The sequence below is a fragment of the Macrobrachium rosenbergii genome, chromosome 14 (genome assembly GCF_040412425.1).
Source record: "Macrobrachium rosenbergii isolate ZJJX-2024 chromosome 14, ASM4041242v1, whole genome shotgun sequence".
NCBI lineage: Eukaryota > Metazoa > Arthropoda > Malacostraca > Decapoda > Palaemonidae > Macrobrachium > Macrobrachium rosenbergii.
Genome location: NC_089754.1, coordinates 24821237 through 24836831, shown reverse-complemented (window position 1 = coordinate 24836831; position 15595 = coordinate 24821237). Strand labels below are relative to the sequence as shown.

Sequence of the window (15595 nt, the reverse complement as noted above, 5' to 3'; positions counted from 1 at the left end):
CCCCGCGGCCACATCCGGCCCTTCACATGATATCATCCGGTCCTCAACTAATATTCAGAAGCCATATAAATAAATCCCAGTTTTACTAGTCGCAGTTAAAGCTCAAGTATGGTGGCAGTGAATCGTCTCCCATCCCCGTGGTGTTGGTATTGTACTTGGAGCTGTCATTTTTTTATTTAAATTGCCAAGTGTTCTTTTCAATATCTCCCATTTGTTTTCTTTAGTTTGAAACAATTACATGTAGGAAATTGATGCTTCTTATTTTTTTCCTGTGGCCCTTGGAGATGTGCAAAATATATAATATGGCCCTCATACTAAAATAGTCTGGAGGCCCCTTGTCTAGATGTAAACATGAGCGAACTTCCCTGCCGGCCTCCGTACACTCAAACAATCAGACGAACTTGAAAGTGAAAGCTCAACATTCAGTCATTCGTAACATCTCCATTTCCTTTTCTTGAGAGCAAGGATATGATTAAGAGCTAATACCACAGTTAACTCATTTTAAAAGTCTGCTAATGTCCTCCTTAAAAACCTTGTCTTTATCAAGGATTCTCGATCCCATGCAACACTAAGAAAAGGGGGAATTACTGAAAAGGAGCTCTTACATTCTTTACTTAATAAAAATAGAGAGAAATGTGGTTAAAACAATTTAATGAGATATAAATTTTACAAACAAATACACTGTTATGGAGCAGAAGTGCTGTCGGTGCCAGTAACTCATCCAGGGTGACATCGCCGTTAGTTTATCAGTCGTAATTCTACTTGAAGACACTATACCCTAACCTGATCTAAGGTGTCATTGCCAGAGCGGCTGGACTTAGCACCCCTTGATCGCCCGCATTGATTGACGTAAATCTATCATGCACTAATCTCGAATGCCTTGAAATTTAACTGAGTTATTCAGGCAGTTTTTTCATTCATTTATTAATTTATTGTTTATTATTCATTATTTAATTTTTCTTAGCATTGGAAAGCGTTGAAGTTGTCCTATTGACGACAGTGTTCGAGTTCACAATTAGTTCATAATTTTAGTAAGGCTCGTTCCTCGTACCCCTACCATCCTTGCTTCATTAAAATCTCCAAGCTTATGTAATCACTGACCCATTCGGGAAAATGCTGAGAGATGAACGTGATTAAGTAGAGATACAGGCCCATAGGTTGGTAGCGTTCCTGAGGATATTTCTGAGTCAGAGAATCATCCATAGCTGTGACGACTGGGGTTATGTCTTTAAACTGAAATGAAAAGGGAAGAAGGATCAGAATTAAATTAAGTACATGAGGGCTGGAAGAATTCTCAAAATCCACACGCAATTGCATAATATGAACAGCGTATACAATAGGGTCTCAGAAATATACAAATATATGAGGTATTTCTGTCTCTACTTGCTGATTATACAAAACTTTATACAAGATAAAAAATCTCCAATTCAAAGCCGTGTTGCATACCTACACAGCAGCCTAACCAGCATCACACCACAGCCTATCCTGCTTTCTATGAGTAATTGCCGTTATTGCCCATAAAGACACCGAAAGTATCGCCAACTTTCCTGTTTCTGAGTCTTTCTTTTCTCGACAAAGTCACTTGAGATTTCCCTGCCTCATTATTCTACCTTCAGTTGTAAGATTCCTACCTTATTTCATAGCTTGTTACCTACTCGTATTTCTGTTTCCCCACCACTGTTGCTGATACACATGGAACGACTAGGGTTTTAAAAAAAATGTTATGCAATTATTCTGAACCGTCTTTTTGAAATTTGCCTATCTAAAGATGTTTACAAATTTATCCGTTTCGTAGATTTTGTTCTCCCAATCAAAGCATAATCGCCATTCATTCATATCTACTATTATACTTTTATTGCTAACGTACGAGTGTTCTGTACCTTTAACTTACTCCATCACACCATTTATAAATTCACTGAACATCCACTGGAACATTATAGAAACTTTTCTTAGACTTGTATGAACATCAAATTTGCCCGCCTATCCTCATAATTATAGAGCAGTCTAAGCGTACCTAGGACTCCCTGTAAACTCTCTCTCTCTCTCTCTCTCTCTCTCTCTCTCTCTCTCTCTCTCTCTCTCTCTCTCTCTCTCTCTTACCCCTGTAGAGCAGATTCGCTTCTGGGAGGCCAGAACTCTGTCGAAACCGTCTCTTCCTCCGTAATCTTCTTTGACCTGGTCATCCATGTCTAGCCACAGAGACTCGGCATTGGCGTCCACTACCTTCTCTGTATAAACGCTCGTACCTGTAGCGGCAGACACATAATGAGTTAGAGACCTTTAACAAGCACAAGCAAAGGAGAAACAGAAACGAGAAAGGATACGTTCCAAAGGCTAATCCCGTCCACTACTACTACTACTGACAGTCTTCTCGTACTGATGCTGTTAAGCTTAAGAGCAATTTCTTTGCTATTTCAAAATGCCATGCTCCAGTGTCACGGGTATAGCCTATATATTTTAGAAAGTAGTTATAATTTTTTTTATTAAATTGTTAATTTTAGCTGTGTTCATTGTTGCTTCAAAAAATGAAGGCCAGCTAGTAATACAAACCATTAGTAAAATGAGAGTAAAACACAGAAACAGCGGATGCAATGTACCTGCAACATAGTTCCCAGGCTCTATTATGCAGACATCAACGCCCCAGCTCTTCATTTCTTTTCTGAAAATTAAAAAAGATTGAGGATTTACCTTCATAGATAAGATATTCGCATAATTAACAATGAAATTTTATTCTAAATGTTTCACTTTTGGTAGAGGCAAGGTATGAAACCTGACCTATTTTATCTAGTAAAAACGTGTGTTTTTTTTTTTTTTAGGTTATTCATCTCTCTCTCTCTCTCTAAACACTTAACCTGTGGATGGGTACAGCCATTAACACTTACCTAAGTCCATCGCTAAATCCTTCTATGGCATATTTAGTGGCTTCGTAAGTTGTTCCAAGTGGTGACGTCATCCTTCCTCTGGCGCTGGCCACGTTAACGACACGTCCTGTAAATCGTATTCTCTATCGTTTATGATAAAGATGAACGTAACCAGATAACTAACCTATGCTTTTATTCCTTTTTTGCATACACTATAATGTTATTTCATGTATGATTTAAACCTTACCTTTTGCTTTCCTGATAAATGGCAGGCAAGCCTTAGTAAGGGCTACAGTACCAAAAAGGTTGACTTCGCAGACTCTCTTGAACGTTGCCATAGAAACCCATTCGACTGCCCCATAAATGGCAATACCAGCGTTGTTGATGACGCCCCAAAGGACCTCTGGGTTGATAGCAAGGGAAATAAGACAAATAAGCACGTGCAAGTGGAAGCAGAATTACGAAGTCTTTTGTTTATCATCCAAGTTATTCACATAATTTTCGTTATTCTTACCTAACTTTAGTTACACCGACATTCTAGCATAACAGAAAATTGAGTAAATATTCTTGTTATGTCTTTTTAACAATCAGTCAATCAGAGAAATCGTGGAATTACTGAAAGATAAAAAGCTAAAGTGATCTTGACAGTGCTGTAGATTGTATAAAATGTTATTTTTAAAAGGTCCTGTACATGAAAGACAATAGATTTAGCCTGGGCTTTTTGAACCTAACCGCGTTGATATGAATGAATTGATTTCAGACTCATATGAACTTGTGCCTTGCTTTTACCAAGCCATTTAACTCGCTTAGTTTATTTGATTAAGGATCAGGAAATGACTCAGACGACAACACTAGTGCGCCTTTTAGCAGATGACTAACAGTTGAATGAGAAAAAGGAAAATAAAATCAGAGCCAACATTAATTGTGCAAAACGACTGGATATTTATTCCTTAGGTGTCCAAGATACGAACTGCCTTGGGGTATATTGTGCTTACCCCACAATTACTTTGATGTGCTGATGTCATCAGAGGGTAAATATAGAGCACTTTCTCATTTGTGTGGTATGCACTTTATTCATTTTCATTTATATATAAGCAGACTCTATTTGGAATCTACAAGAGTATCAATGCTAAGCTATAGTATCTTGATTTTGAGAGTGCATAGGAAGAAGGATCTGTACATTACAGGAAATTCTTTGTTTGCCATGCTGTAAAGGACCTCATTGCCCTTGGCAAAGCAATCCAAAACTAAATTGACAAGTTTCTGTGAACTGTCTGACCTACATTTTCGTAATCCTAAAGACAGGAGGTATGCACTACCCAACTGTCGTAACAGTTAGTGATAATGTATACCCAAAGATAAATGAAGAGGAAATGAACTCTTCTTACCATTGTCCTTTAATGTGTCAGAAACAAACTCTTAATGTGTCAGAAACAAATTCTTCTTACCATTGTCCTTTAATGTGTCAGAAACAAACTCTTTTAATGTGTCAGAAACAAACTCTTCTTACCATTGTCCTTTAATGTGTCAGAAACAAACTCTTAATGTGTCAGAAACAAATTCTTCTTACCATTGTCCTTTAATGTGTCAGAAACCAACTCTTTTAATGTGTCAGAAACAAACTCTTCTTACCATTGTCCTTTAATGTGTCAGAAACAAACTCTTAATGTGTCAGAAACAAATTCTTCTTACCATTGTCCTTTAATGTGTCAGAAACAAACTCTTTTAATGTGTCAGAAACAAACTCTTCTTACCATTGTCCTTTAATGTGTCAGAAACAAACTCTTCTTACCATTGTCCTTTAATGTGTCAGAAACAAACTCTTAATGTGTCAGAAACAAATTCTTTCTTACCATTGTCCTTTAATGTGTCAGAAACAAACTCTTTTAATCAGAAACAAACTCTTCTTACCATTGTCCTGAAACAAACTCTTCTTACCATTGTCCTTTAATGTGTGAAACAAACTTCAAAGCTTGATCAATGTCATCCTGTTTAGTGACGTCTAGTTGTAGGACATGAAGCCTCTCTGGGTCTATATCCTTCAGTTTTTTAGCTCCTTCTCCACCGGCGTTTGCTTGAAGGCATCCTGCAAAAACTCGGAATCCCTGGAAATTTGCAAATGTTAATACGTATGAGCGAGCTATATGAATACTGAATGACTCGTGAGGGAAGTCTTGTTGAAGTGATAGAAAGGATCCTGATTGTTGGCAATATATAGTTTCATAAAAGGATAATTAATAAGTTTACTTGGGAATAAGTAAATATGAAGGAAAAGAGTTTGTTGGAAGAGCAAGTGGATGAATGTGAGGGTAAGGGGAGTGGCTGGTGGATATTTTATGGTTATAATGGATTGGAAACATGACTATATAAATGTAATTAAGATAAGTTTCATGGGAACGATTAAGAATAGTATATAAAGAAAAGTGGGTAAAAAATATACCTGAGTGGCTGATAAGCATACTGATTCAAAAAGGTGTCACAGACACAACGGGAGGTTTTGCGGGCACAGGTGTGTAAGAAGAGGGAATAAAAGTCATGGTTTGAAGTTCAGTTGTTGGACCAAACAGAGATTATCGCAACAGTAAACAAGGAGAGGAAGGAGGTAATTCAGGACAAATGCTCTGCAAAGAATAAAAGGTATGAAAAAGGGCTAAAATTGAAAGGATTACAGAAGAATGGAAACTATGAAGAAACTTGTGTCGCTTTTAGTGCAAAGGACAAGTGAATAATGTGAGCAAAAAGGGTAAAAATTTTGAATGGGGAATGATTATATTAACATGAGATATGATAGTGAGATACAGTTTCAGGTATGAAGCTAAACAATTTGATTTTCTATGTAAAGCGACGACTTGTTATCTTCAAGTTTCGTCAGGTATGAATAGAATAGGTTAGAGGAGTCAAAATGTTTTTTTTTTAAAGGGTGACAATTTGCTCTGCTAAAAAATGGATATTAAACTCGATGACCTAGCAGGGAACTTCCGCTTTCTTTTAAGATTTGCTAACAACTCTCATCATGAACATTTGATCCACTCATTCTTTCCTTTGCTTATCACCGCAATACTTTTCTCCTATTCTTCCATGCCTGATAATGACGAGTAATACAGGCTCCACAAGAAAAAGGAATAGATGATTAACAGCATATAAATTTACATGCTCAAGAGGTCATTTTGAATCCATCAAACCCAACCAGGACAGTCATACTACAATTTCAGGTTCATCTGCTCTACCACTTAATAATGCAACACTTGACAGCCGTATAATTTAAGAACTGAAATGGAGTAACCTATACAGTGCTTAGGACAGCCAAGTGTCAAACGTCTTGTAGTAGATAAGACTGTCTCAGATTCTTTCCAAAATTGAATTGAATATAGAATTTAGGCGGAAGGCCAAGCACTGGGACCTATGAGGTCATTCAGTGCTGAAACGGGAATTGACAGTAAAAGGTTTGAAAGGTGTAACGAGTAAAACCTCGCAGCTGCACTATGAATCAATTGTTAGGAGAGAGTGGAAAGTAAGATGGAAGAAAGAGAATATGAAAGGAGGCACAGTAAAAGAAACGAAAGGTGTTGCAGCTAGGGACCGAAGGGACGCTGCAAAGAACCTTAAGTAATGCCTACAGTGCACCGCACGAGGTGCACTGACGGCACTGCCCCCCTGCGGGGTCTTTCGAAAATCCACTATTAGTATGAAGACGTCCTTTGTTTCTTGACCACCTTCTGTTCATACAGCCACACACCACACAAAGGTAATTAGCTTACCTGTTTGTGCAAGTGGAGAGCAACGGCATGTCCAAATCCAGAGTCACAGCCACTCACCAGCACTGCTTTTCCTTCTGGGGCCACCTGGAATACAATTTTACTCTGTTCTAGGAACATATATGATGTTGTTTTATTTATGAGACATTTAAAGTAATTTATGCAAAGCAGCATAGGTATCCCTTTAGTTTTTGATATTTTAGGAAATTTGCTACCAAAACTGTTATTTACATCTCGAAACATTTTACTCCAGCCTCTTGAAAATGAAAGATCTGAAACTTTTTCTTGTTCTTATGAGTAGGTTGGCCAGTGAATTGATGAATATTTCTGTAAAACAGTGCAAGCCAGGAAATACTGATATATTTCAGAATAGATGAAAACGTCTTGCTCGATGTTAAGGAATAAATTCCATCATCACTTTGCTGAAAATATTAACAATACTTTTACCCTCAAGCTTGCTAAGACAAGGTAGGCACCAGCAGACAGACACCAGGTTGTAAAGAACACGGTGCAGCAGTCAAGACCAATAATAGCAGCTGCTGTTGAAATGACGCTGCTCACACACAACCAGAACACGACTCTAGAGATTCTGTCGATTGTGAGGAACATTGTTGCTTGGGACCTGTAGATGAATTAAATTGGTTTTGAGAAAATATAATACAGAGATAGACCTAAATCCAAACAGGATTTTCACTGGGAAACTGTCGACTTTGAATGATAATCCTAGATTATTCACAAGACTTTGTAAACAGCAAAGCTACGTAAAAGCATAAAATCAAATAAAAAACTAAATAGTAAAAACTCTCGAGTAAAAAATAAAAAGAAACATGTTTTTTAGATTAAAAGAATATCTAGAGATGTATATACACGAGTGTATGAAAAAGAAAGACTTATATTTCAGCATCATGTTTGTCACTTAATGGGTTTCAATTAATAAATTGCTTCAAACACGGCCGGATTTCATTACTGATTTCATTCTCAAGGATTACGGTTATTAATAAGCAAAATGAGCGAAGATTCCTATAGAATACACGAAGAGCATCTTTCAAAACAAAAATATTATGCAGGTATGTGAACGAACAATAAACTGACAGAAGACAGCAGTATATCAATCAACAAAATATATGTATGTGTGCATACACGGTAGATCAGAAAATAAGGAAATGATGCCCTGCGTTTTTGTGTAAATAATGAGTATCCCTCCTGGCAGCATTCGATGATATAATTAAGTGCTGATAATCAGAATCATAAAGTAAAATGTTGCCTGTTCAAAGCGAGTCAGGGAGGTGGATCTCGGTGCGAGATTAGTTAATAAAAAAAAAAAACAAGAAAAACTTTCGCTGGAGTTCAGCCTCAAGCAACATTGACTATACCTGATCCTTTTCAGATCTCTGATAAGGCTAGCAGCAACTTCATTTTACATACTGGGGAGTCACTAATTGGATCATCTGTGCTTTATTTGCGTAGTTTGTAGATTTCATACATAGATATATTTTGCCATACTTTATGCAATGATTATGCTTATGTGCAGCGAAAAGCCTTCGTTGTATAGTGGCTTAATTGTTCACGTGCATACTCTGTCAGTGATTTATTTATCACATATAGCGTAGTTTTGCTGTCGTAGTGTTTTTTATTAGACATCTCTCTCAAGTATACAGTGCTGGTTAGCTTAAGCTGTAAACTGTTCTGGATTACTGTTATTTGTGGGATATCTTGTGTATTCAAATGCTGGCTATGCTTTACTACTGTATATTTTACTGCTTATCACAAGACCAGATTCCACGAAAAATCTTATAAGGAGATTTACTGCTGCTTCTCTTACATTCAATCGCATTTTACTTATTCATTTAGAATAATTCATATTTTACAGAACTGATAACTTCCCGTGTGTCAGTTTATGTATCTAGTTCTATTATTTATATTTAAGCTTGGGAGTACTGAGACAAGAGTTGGCTATAGAAAGTAGAACTAGTTAGCGACGGGCGTATTGGGGAAACAAAATCAAGACAGCAGGAGTGAGGAAAAAGGGGTCAAGGGAATTAAACCAACTACGGAAAAGTGTGGCGTCGACACTAGTGCAGAGAGCTGTAGTAAGGAAGCAAGGTACTAGCCTTAATTCCAGTTGTTTTTTTTTTCTAACTTAAGTATAGTAGAAAAATGCATCTTCGGCAAGATCTTCATCTCAACCATTTATCACCACTACGCCGGTTGCACCTTCGTGTGGGTGGTAAATGAAGCGGGCCTAGAAGCCCTGTGAAAGACCATGCTTGGCCCTCAAGTTCACATGCAAGGACATCTATGACTATACCCTCCCTTTCCTTGAAGCGCAGGCTTAGCAGTCCTATAAACTTAGTCCAGTGCTCAGTGGCCTCAGCAATAATAATGTCCCAAAAATACAAAAAAGACAGCAGTGGATACTTTCGTCAGGAGAGTGCTTTTGCACTGTTCCTCTTGGCGGAGTGTAATCAATAGACAAACCTACATTAAATGCTCGTCTTCAGGTAGAATGACAGACCAGTAACACCACGGTCAGATGTCAACAGTGGGAAAGAGACAGCGATACCAAGAATCATAAAACAACTTTTGTACATTGTCCAAAATAATCACCAGGTAGATGAGAAGGCCCATAGGTGAAACATTTAAATCATCTGACTACCATCTGTCTAGACGATGCCATCGATCAAGTGAACTGTTATGAAAAATTAGTAAAAAAAAAATATTTTAAAACACGCTTTTATTAAAATGCACTTGAAAGTGAAAAATAGATCTTTTGAGGCATCAGGATTTTCTTACAGTTAATCATGTCTACAAAAATAAAAACGTGGGTGCCAATCATGGAAAGAAGCGCAAAAAAAAAAAAAAAAATATATATATATATATATATATATATATATATATATATATATATATATATATATATATATATATATATATTTTTTATTTTTTTTTTTTTTTTTATTTCTTGTAGCATTGCCTTCCATGTTTGGAGCCCACGCTTTTGTAGACATGGTTAATTGTAAGAAAATCCTGATGTGTCTCAAAGATTTATTTTTCACTTTTTAGTGAATTTTAATGAAAGCGTGTTTAAAATTTTTTTAGATTTTTTTATTTTATACTTTTTAGTTTTGACAGAAATTATAACAGATTTATGATTGTAGCTAACGAAATTGATATCTTGTCGAGCCACAGAATGTTAGTTATTTACCGAGTCAAATAAGTTGTGAAAAATCCGAAGAGTTTCGTACACATCCTGAGATACTGGGAGAGGTCACTGTCGGGTCACTAGAGGTCACTGCTGACCTACTGATCATGTCAGGTTGTAATGTTACCGTGATTGAGTAAGCATGCAAAATTTCAAGTCCATCGGACGAAGGGAACAGGTCGAAAATTGGGTTACAAAATTTAACGACAGAGAAGTCAAGTTACATAAAAGCATGTATAAGCAAGAGAACTGCTTATGAAAAACAACCCGGCACCTCCCTTGCAGACAGCCTGTAGAGACGTGGTGTGGCATACTTGTTCGAATGCCTCACTGACGTATGCCGTCAGAACTATATGTAGGTATGACAACTTGACTTCCAGAACGTCTCTCCTACTATCTTCAGAAAATGCAATTTATAACTATTGATCACTGCTGCCTCTGCAGCCTCGCAGATGTTCTGTATATACTGAGGCTAGAAACTATTATGGTGAAAAAGATCGAATTCCTTGCCACCCACAACTATCGAATCGAAACATGAAAACGACCTGTCCCAAATTTGGTGAGAAGCACACGAGCATCCGGGCAGTCCGCCCATACACTTCATCAATCGCAGGGAGCTGCCCTTCCTACACCACTTGGAGGAGGGGAGACATGCCAGGTTCCCCACTTCTCCGACCAAACCCTATTACACCAACCACATGTGGTTACAAATGAGAAAGGGCCCTTCTCATCAACAGGACGTAACGAACCATTAGAATCCGGCACAACAATCAACAGAATATGATCCCCAACATCTTCACGTTAACAGCCTATAGTCCATATCCTTAATTTTGTCATTCTATGATCATGCCAGGCTGCGACTTTGCGACATTTTAAGCTGAGTTAAACTAAAGCGTTTCAAGCGTCTACCAATGTTCTTTGGACAAACACTATATAGTATAATTATAGAAGGAAAAATGGAGGACCCTACAACAACATAACTGTAGCCGAAGCTGCCATTATATTAGATATTGATATCACCAAAAACGAAACGTATACGAAACTTATATTGCTGCTTGTGTCAGACATCTCGCAGTTAGAACATATTACGGTCATTTTAATGTCGTATGTAAACTCTATATACATAAAAAATCAGTTCAAGTTCATTTATTGGCAATTTTTATCAGTTATAGCACTTGGCTCAGGTAAATGATCAGTTTACCTTTACCTAATTTTTCATGTGCACTACTAATGTTTGGAATACACTGAACTTAACAAGTAGTGATCATAACTTACATAATGTATTTGTTTAGATATCAAGTACGAAGCAGTTGCAAAATTATTTAAAATTCTGCTTTAATTTTTTTGAAAGCACTGGTAAACTGGTAATATAGATGATAATGTTGTAGTCTGGGAAATATATTCTGTTTCAGAAACTGTCACAATTATGATAGTAACCTTCGGGAAGAATGTAACTTTGTGCTCTGTTGGGTGCTTGACTAATGTCGCAAATATAACGGACAGAATTTAGAACGCTCTAAAGATTAGAGACATAGCGTACAGAAGTACAATTTAAGTTTGTTTCATGTGGGAAATAAGATATTTAAATTTTTTTTAATGAGAACAGATGGACAGTCACGGTAAATAAAAGGCATCTTAGATTGTAGGCTATAAAAAAGAAATACTGAATATGTAATTTTTGAGATGCAAGAAGAATGAAAACTGGAATAAGGAAAGCAAACTTACGAAAAAGTTTATGTATGAGAGATGAGATTAGCGATTTAAAAAAAAATATACAAAAACAATTTGAAACACAAGTTGGGCACAGATCGAAAGCATTCGAAAGAAATGAAGATTAAAGAGGACTAAACTTGAGACCAGTTTTATAATAGTAACGTTGTTCATAACCAGGGCAAAAGCTGCAGTGCTGAACATTAAAAGCAGAAATATATACTGAATCCAAATTACCGAATTCGTGAAACTTGGAAGTTCATTTGACTATTCTCTCCGGCCCCTCCCCAGATTATAAGAAAGCAGGATTGAAAGTGGAGTTAAAGCAAACTCATCAAGATGACGTATGGAATGGCTGAAAATTTACAGATTACTGTAGATTACAGAATGAACATACAAATACTGCATCCCAAGAGGAAGCAAAGAAAAATATAAAAGTACAGCAAAATGAATTTGGAAAAACACTAGTACAAGAAAACGGAGGAGCCGTTTATCAAGAGAAGTCGAGAAGACCATGTACCAAGCCTGGGACCTGAAACCGGCCGGTCGTGTTGAGACACTCGCGTTTATTTTGTGCCTGTTCTCAGTAATTCCGTGGTTACCTTTTCGGGTTCGACAAATGACGTAAGTATAACTACATTGAGTGTCAGTATACGTATATATAAGGTATAGTTAGCAGTAGCAAAATGACAGGTACAAGTGGAGTCATGAAGGTAACAAGCAGGCTAGGCCTAACGAAACTCTATAGGTGATTGCCTACCAACTTTCCTTCATTGGTAGCAGTAGAATGTAACCAGTGTAATGAATGGTATCATGCACGATCAGGCGATCAATAAAGTGAGATAAAAAAAAATAAGCAGCTTAGGCCATAAAATGGTTTTGAGAACGAATCTACTGGAAGTATGGGCTTGGTCACATAAGCATGGAAAACGGAGAACTTCAGGAGAAAAGCAAAATATTGGTGGTATGTGGAAGGCGTGCAAAGGTCATTTCGTAACTGTAGATGCATTCCTCCAATCAAAAAATCCATGTGTGTTTTAAAACCTATAAAAAAACCATGTTGCATATTCAGTCGGAGGTTAGGTTTTTTTTTTCATAACGTGTAAGTTGTCTTTAAGTTTGCCATTGTTGCAAGTGGTAGCCACTGAATACTCAGTACCTGCAGTGGTTCTTTCCGTACACATGGATGACTTATTGCCAAGGTTGGTGAGACAATGACGTGCATTGACCTTGACGTCCATTTCAGTCAGCATAAAATTGTCATCAATTACATGTTAAGACTGGGATGTACCCTGTTGGGTCCAGGAGGACAAAATCCCCCTGGCCAGCTCAGGTCTCAACGCCCTAGGATTGCTTTGGCTAGGGTGCTTCCTTGTTGAAATGTTTATGATCTGTATTTAAGCAGGCCGTAATATCACTTGGGGCATCCAAGACAAAAAATCCCCCTTGGCCAGGTTAGAGCATGATGCCCCTGGATTATTTAGGTTAGGATTTAACCCTTTTTAAATACAACCTTGAATATAATTTCGTTTGATATGGAAGCCGACACCACTGCACAAATTCAAACGGCCCGGATTGTGTTCTTCCTTGTAGATTGCGTTACCAAGTGTTGTTTGGATCAGTTTTGTCTATTTCCACTGCTCAATTAACTCAGAAAAAAAACATCAATGGCTTATGTTACATTTCCTTCTCCAAACAACTACATTTGTACCAAAAACACTGGAAGACAGTTTAGATCAGATAAAAATAACAGTAAAAGAGAGTATTCTATAGAGTTAAAAGAGGAACTTTGTATGAATCCAAGAGAGAAACCAGGAAGCAGTAACAAGAGCACAGGATGCAGAAAGGAGATAATAAAAGCTGATGGTATTAAATTTAACAGAATCGGAAAGGACACGATGAAGAGAGCCCAAAGAACGACGATGAAACCTGCAAAGCAATTTTTGCAAATTATTTAATATTCATGAAGGGAAAATGGAAAGTGAGTAGTAGTACAGTAGATAGTCAGGTGAGGTAGGACAGGTCCTGGCAAGGAACAACATAAAACACACAGAGACCAAGTTGGTCAAACCCAGGCCGTTGATGGTAAAATTATGAAGTGAAAAGGAAAAATGGAATAACTATAACCAACACAAGGCAGCTAAACACAAAGGTAGAAATAGAGAGAGAGAGAGAGAGAGAGAGAGAGGGGGGTATTAAGACCAAAATTAAAGTAAAAGCAGAAAATAAAGAAGAGGGATGGTTCATCTAAAGGTGAACTAAAAAGAAGGAAACACATTCAGTGAGTTAGATTACGATGGCAGGAATAGCAGAGAACTGTAAATTAACATGATAGGAATTTTATCTCCTCGTTATCATATTTCGTTGTTGGGCCCCTCAATGCCACACAACTACCGCATCACATCTTTCGTTCCCACAGCGCATGAGGTAACAAAACTTGCATATACCGTGGTTGTAACATTGATGTGTGGTGAAGTTATATCAGTTCTTCGAAAGTAAAACAAATTGGCACCTACCGCGGAAACTGCCGTCGCCCATATGAAAAGCAAAGTAGTCGAAATATTTACATGGTAGTTTTTTTGTCAGGCAAATTGCAGTTCGTCAACACTGTAAATAACTCGTCTTGCGGAATCAACTTTTAACTACATTGTGTATCTTTCCTGTTGCCAACTCAGATGACCTTGACAGTGCCGTGCTTGGTGATGATAACTTTCGCGTCTTTCCGTTTGTTTGTTTCTTGCGGTGAAAAGACTTTTGGATATGACATTATGAACTCGTCTGCCATTGATGTCATTAAAAGTTGAAAGATGTCACTGACGAGGTTTGGAAGTAGTCGAATGTATTTTTATCGGAAACGAGCTAGCAAGTGAAAATAGGTTTAGAATAAAAAAAAATCGTAGATGATGAAACTTTTACTATTAATAAATCATCACCTTCATTAAACATGTTCTATGCCGTGACCTCAGTGGGCAAAAACTGGATAAATACAGTGAGGCACATTATTCCGGTGAGAAAATACAGGATCAAAGTGTGCTGCGGGAAGCAAAATCCTTTTAGGCATCTGTAAAGGAGACGAGACCATTGCCAAGCGCACCTGAATTAAGGACAATACTAACTTAGGATTAATCAAGGGTCTCAGTAAACAGGTTTACGGATAGGATACAGAACAAGATTCAGTATTAGTGAACAAGAATTTGATTTAAAAAAAGCTTGAATCGTCATGTGTCAGTCTGATATGTTCAGTTTAATAGTTTGGCGTAATGATATAGCCGTGTTGCCAGAAAGTTTCACTAATATTTTCTTAATAGTGCACCCAATGCAAATCGTTCAGAAATGAATGATCGACCAAGAATTTTCTGAGAATTTCGTAAGCCTATTTCTTTTGGCATGGACAAGAGAGGAAATTCTATAGAGGTTCCATTATTGAGACGTTAAAGAGGTATTTTGCTGTTTTAGCAAAGACTAGCTGTAAAGAATCCAATTCGTCCCAATATCAAGGATAGACAAAAACTGACTTACAAGGCGTTGATTATGAGGAGTCAAGTTGAAAAGGTCTCTCACACACAAGGCTTCGCAGACTTGACAACAGGATTAACGTTCAGGTCCTACACCGAAGTAGAATAGCTCCCACGGCAAACTTAAAGCTCAAGGGATGCCAAATGGCGCCAGTATTAACAGCAGAGGGGCACGGCCTAATTTGAATTTAGCCCAAGTCCTAACCAGAATAAACGACAACAAAGTGATTCAACGGTTAATCTAGAAAATGAATAAGTATAAATAAAAAGCCGTATGAGACAGCTCCTACCCCTGAGGAATCAGCTGTCGAATTTTTCCGCAACCACTTGAGAGCATTTCTACCCCTATTTGGAATTGGTATCAGGAGGTTTCTGGCGCCTCATAGCTATAGTCGATACAGCTGGTATTCTCAAAGGAAAATAAGGCTTTGGGACACATACGAGTAGTCCATCTTTTCTCCTTCCCGTACGATGCGTTTAGGATGAGTTCTTATCACAAATACTTATTTTAATTACTAATTAACATGGCGATGAAAGTTAATCGAAAGTGAA

At 37.5% G+C, this 15595-nt stretch overlaps 1 protein-coding gene across 3 annotated transcripts; it reads right to left on the bottom strand.

The window, feature by feature from the left end:
• Positions 1 to 634: 634 nt before the first annotated feature.
• LOC136845800 (D-beta-hydroxybutyrate dehydrogenase, mitochondrial-like) lies at positions 635 to 15178 on the bottom strand. 3 transcript variants are annotated; one of them, XM_067116141.1, is made up of 10 exons: positions 15048 to 15178; positions 7064 to 7238; positions 6620 to 6703; positions 4828 to 4966; positions 4715 to 4744; positions 3109 to 3264; positions 2883 to 2988; positions 2598 to 2659; positions 2101 to 2246; positions 635 to 1233 (listed from the first exon to the last, which is right to left on the bottom strand). In XM_067116141.1, the coding sequence occupies exons 2-10, from the start codon at positions 7223 to 7225 to the stop codon at positions 1054 to 1056; spliced, it is 1065 nt and encodes a 354-aa protein (XP_066972242.1). In that variant the 5' UTR covers positions 7226 to 7238; positions 15048 to 15178; the 3' UTR covers positions 635 to 1053. The 3 variants fall into 3 exon arrangements, with proteins under 3 accessions (XP_066972242.1, XP_066972239.1, XP_066972240.1); XM_067116138.1 differs by lacking the exon at positions 4715 to 4744 and adding an exon at positions 4250 to 4279; XM_067116139.1 differs by lacking the exons at positions 4715 to 4744; positions 15048 to 15178 and adding exons at positions 4250 to 4279; positions 14045 to 14147.
• Between the last annotated feature and the right edge of the window lie 417 nt (positions 15179 to 15595).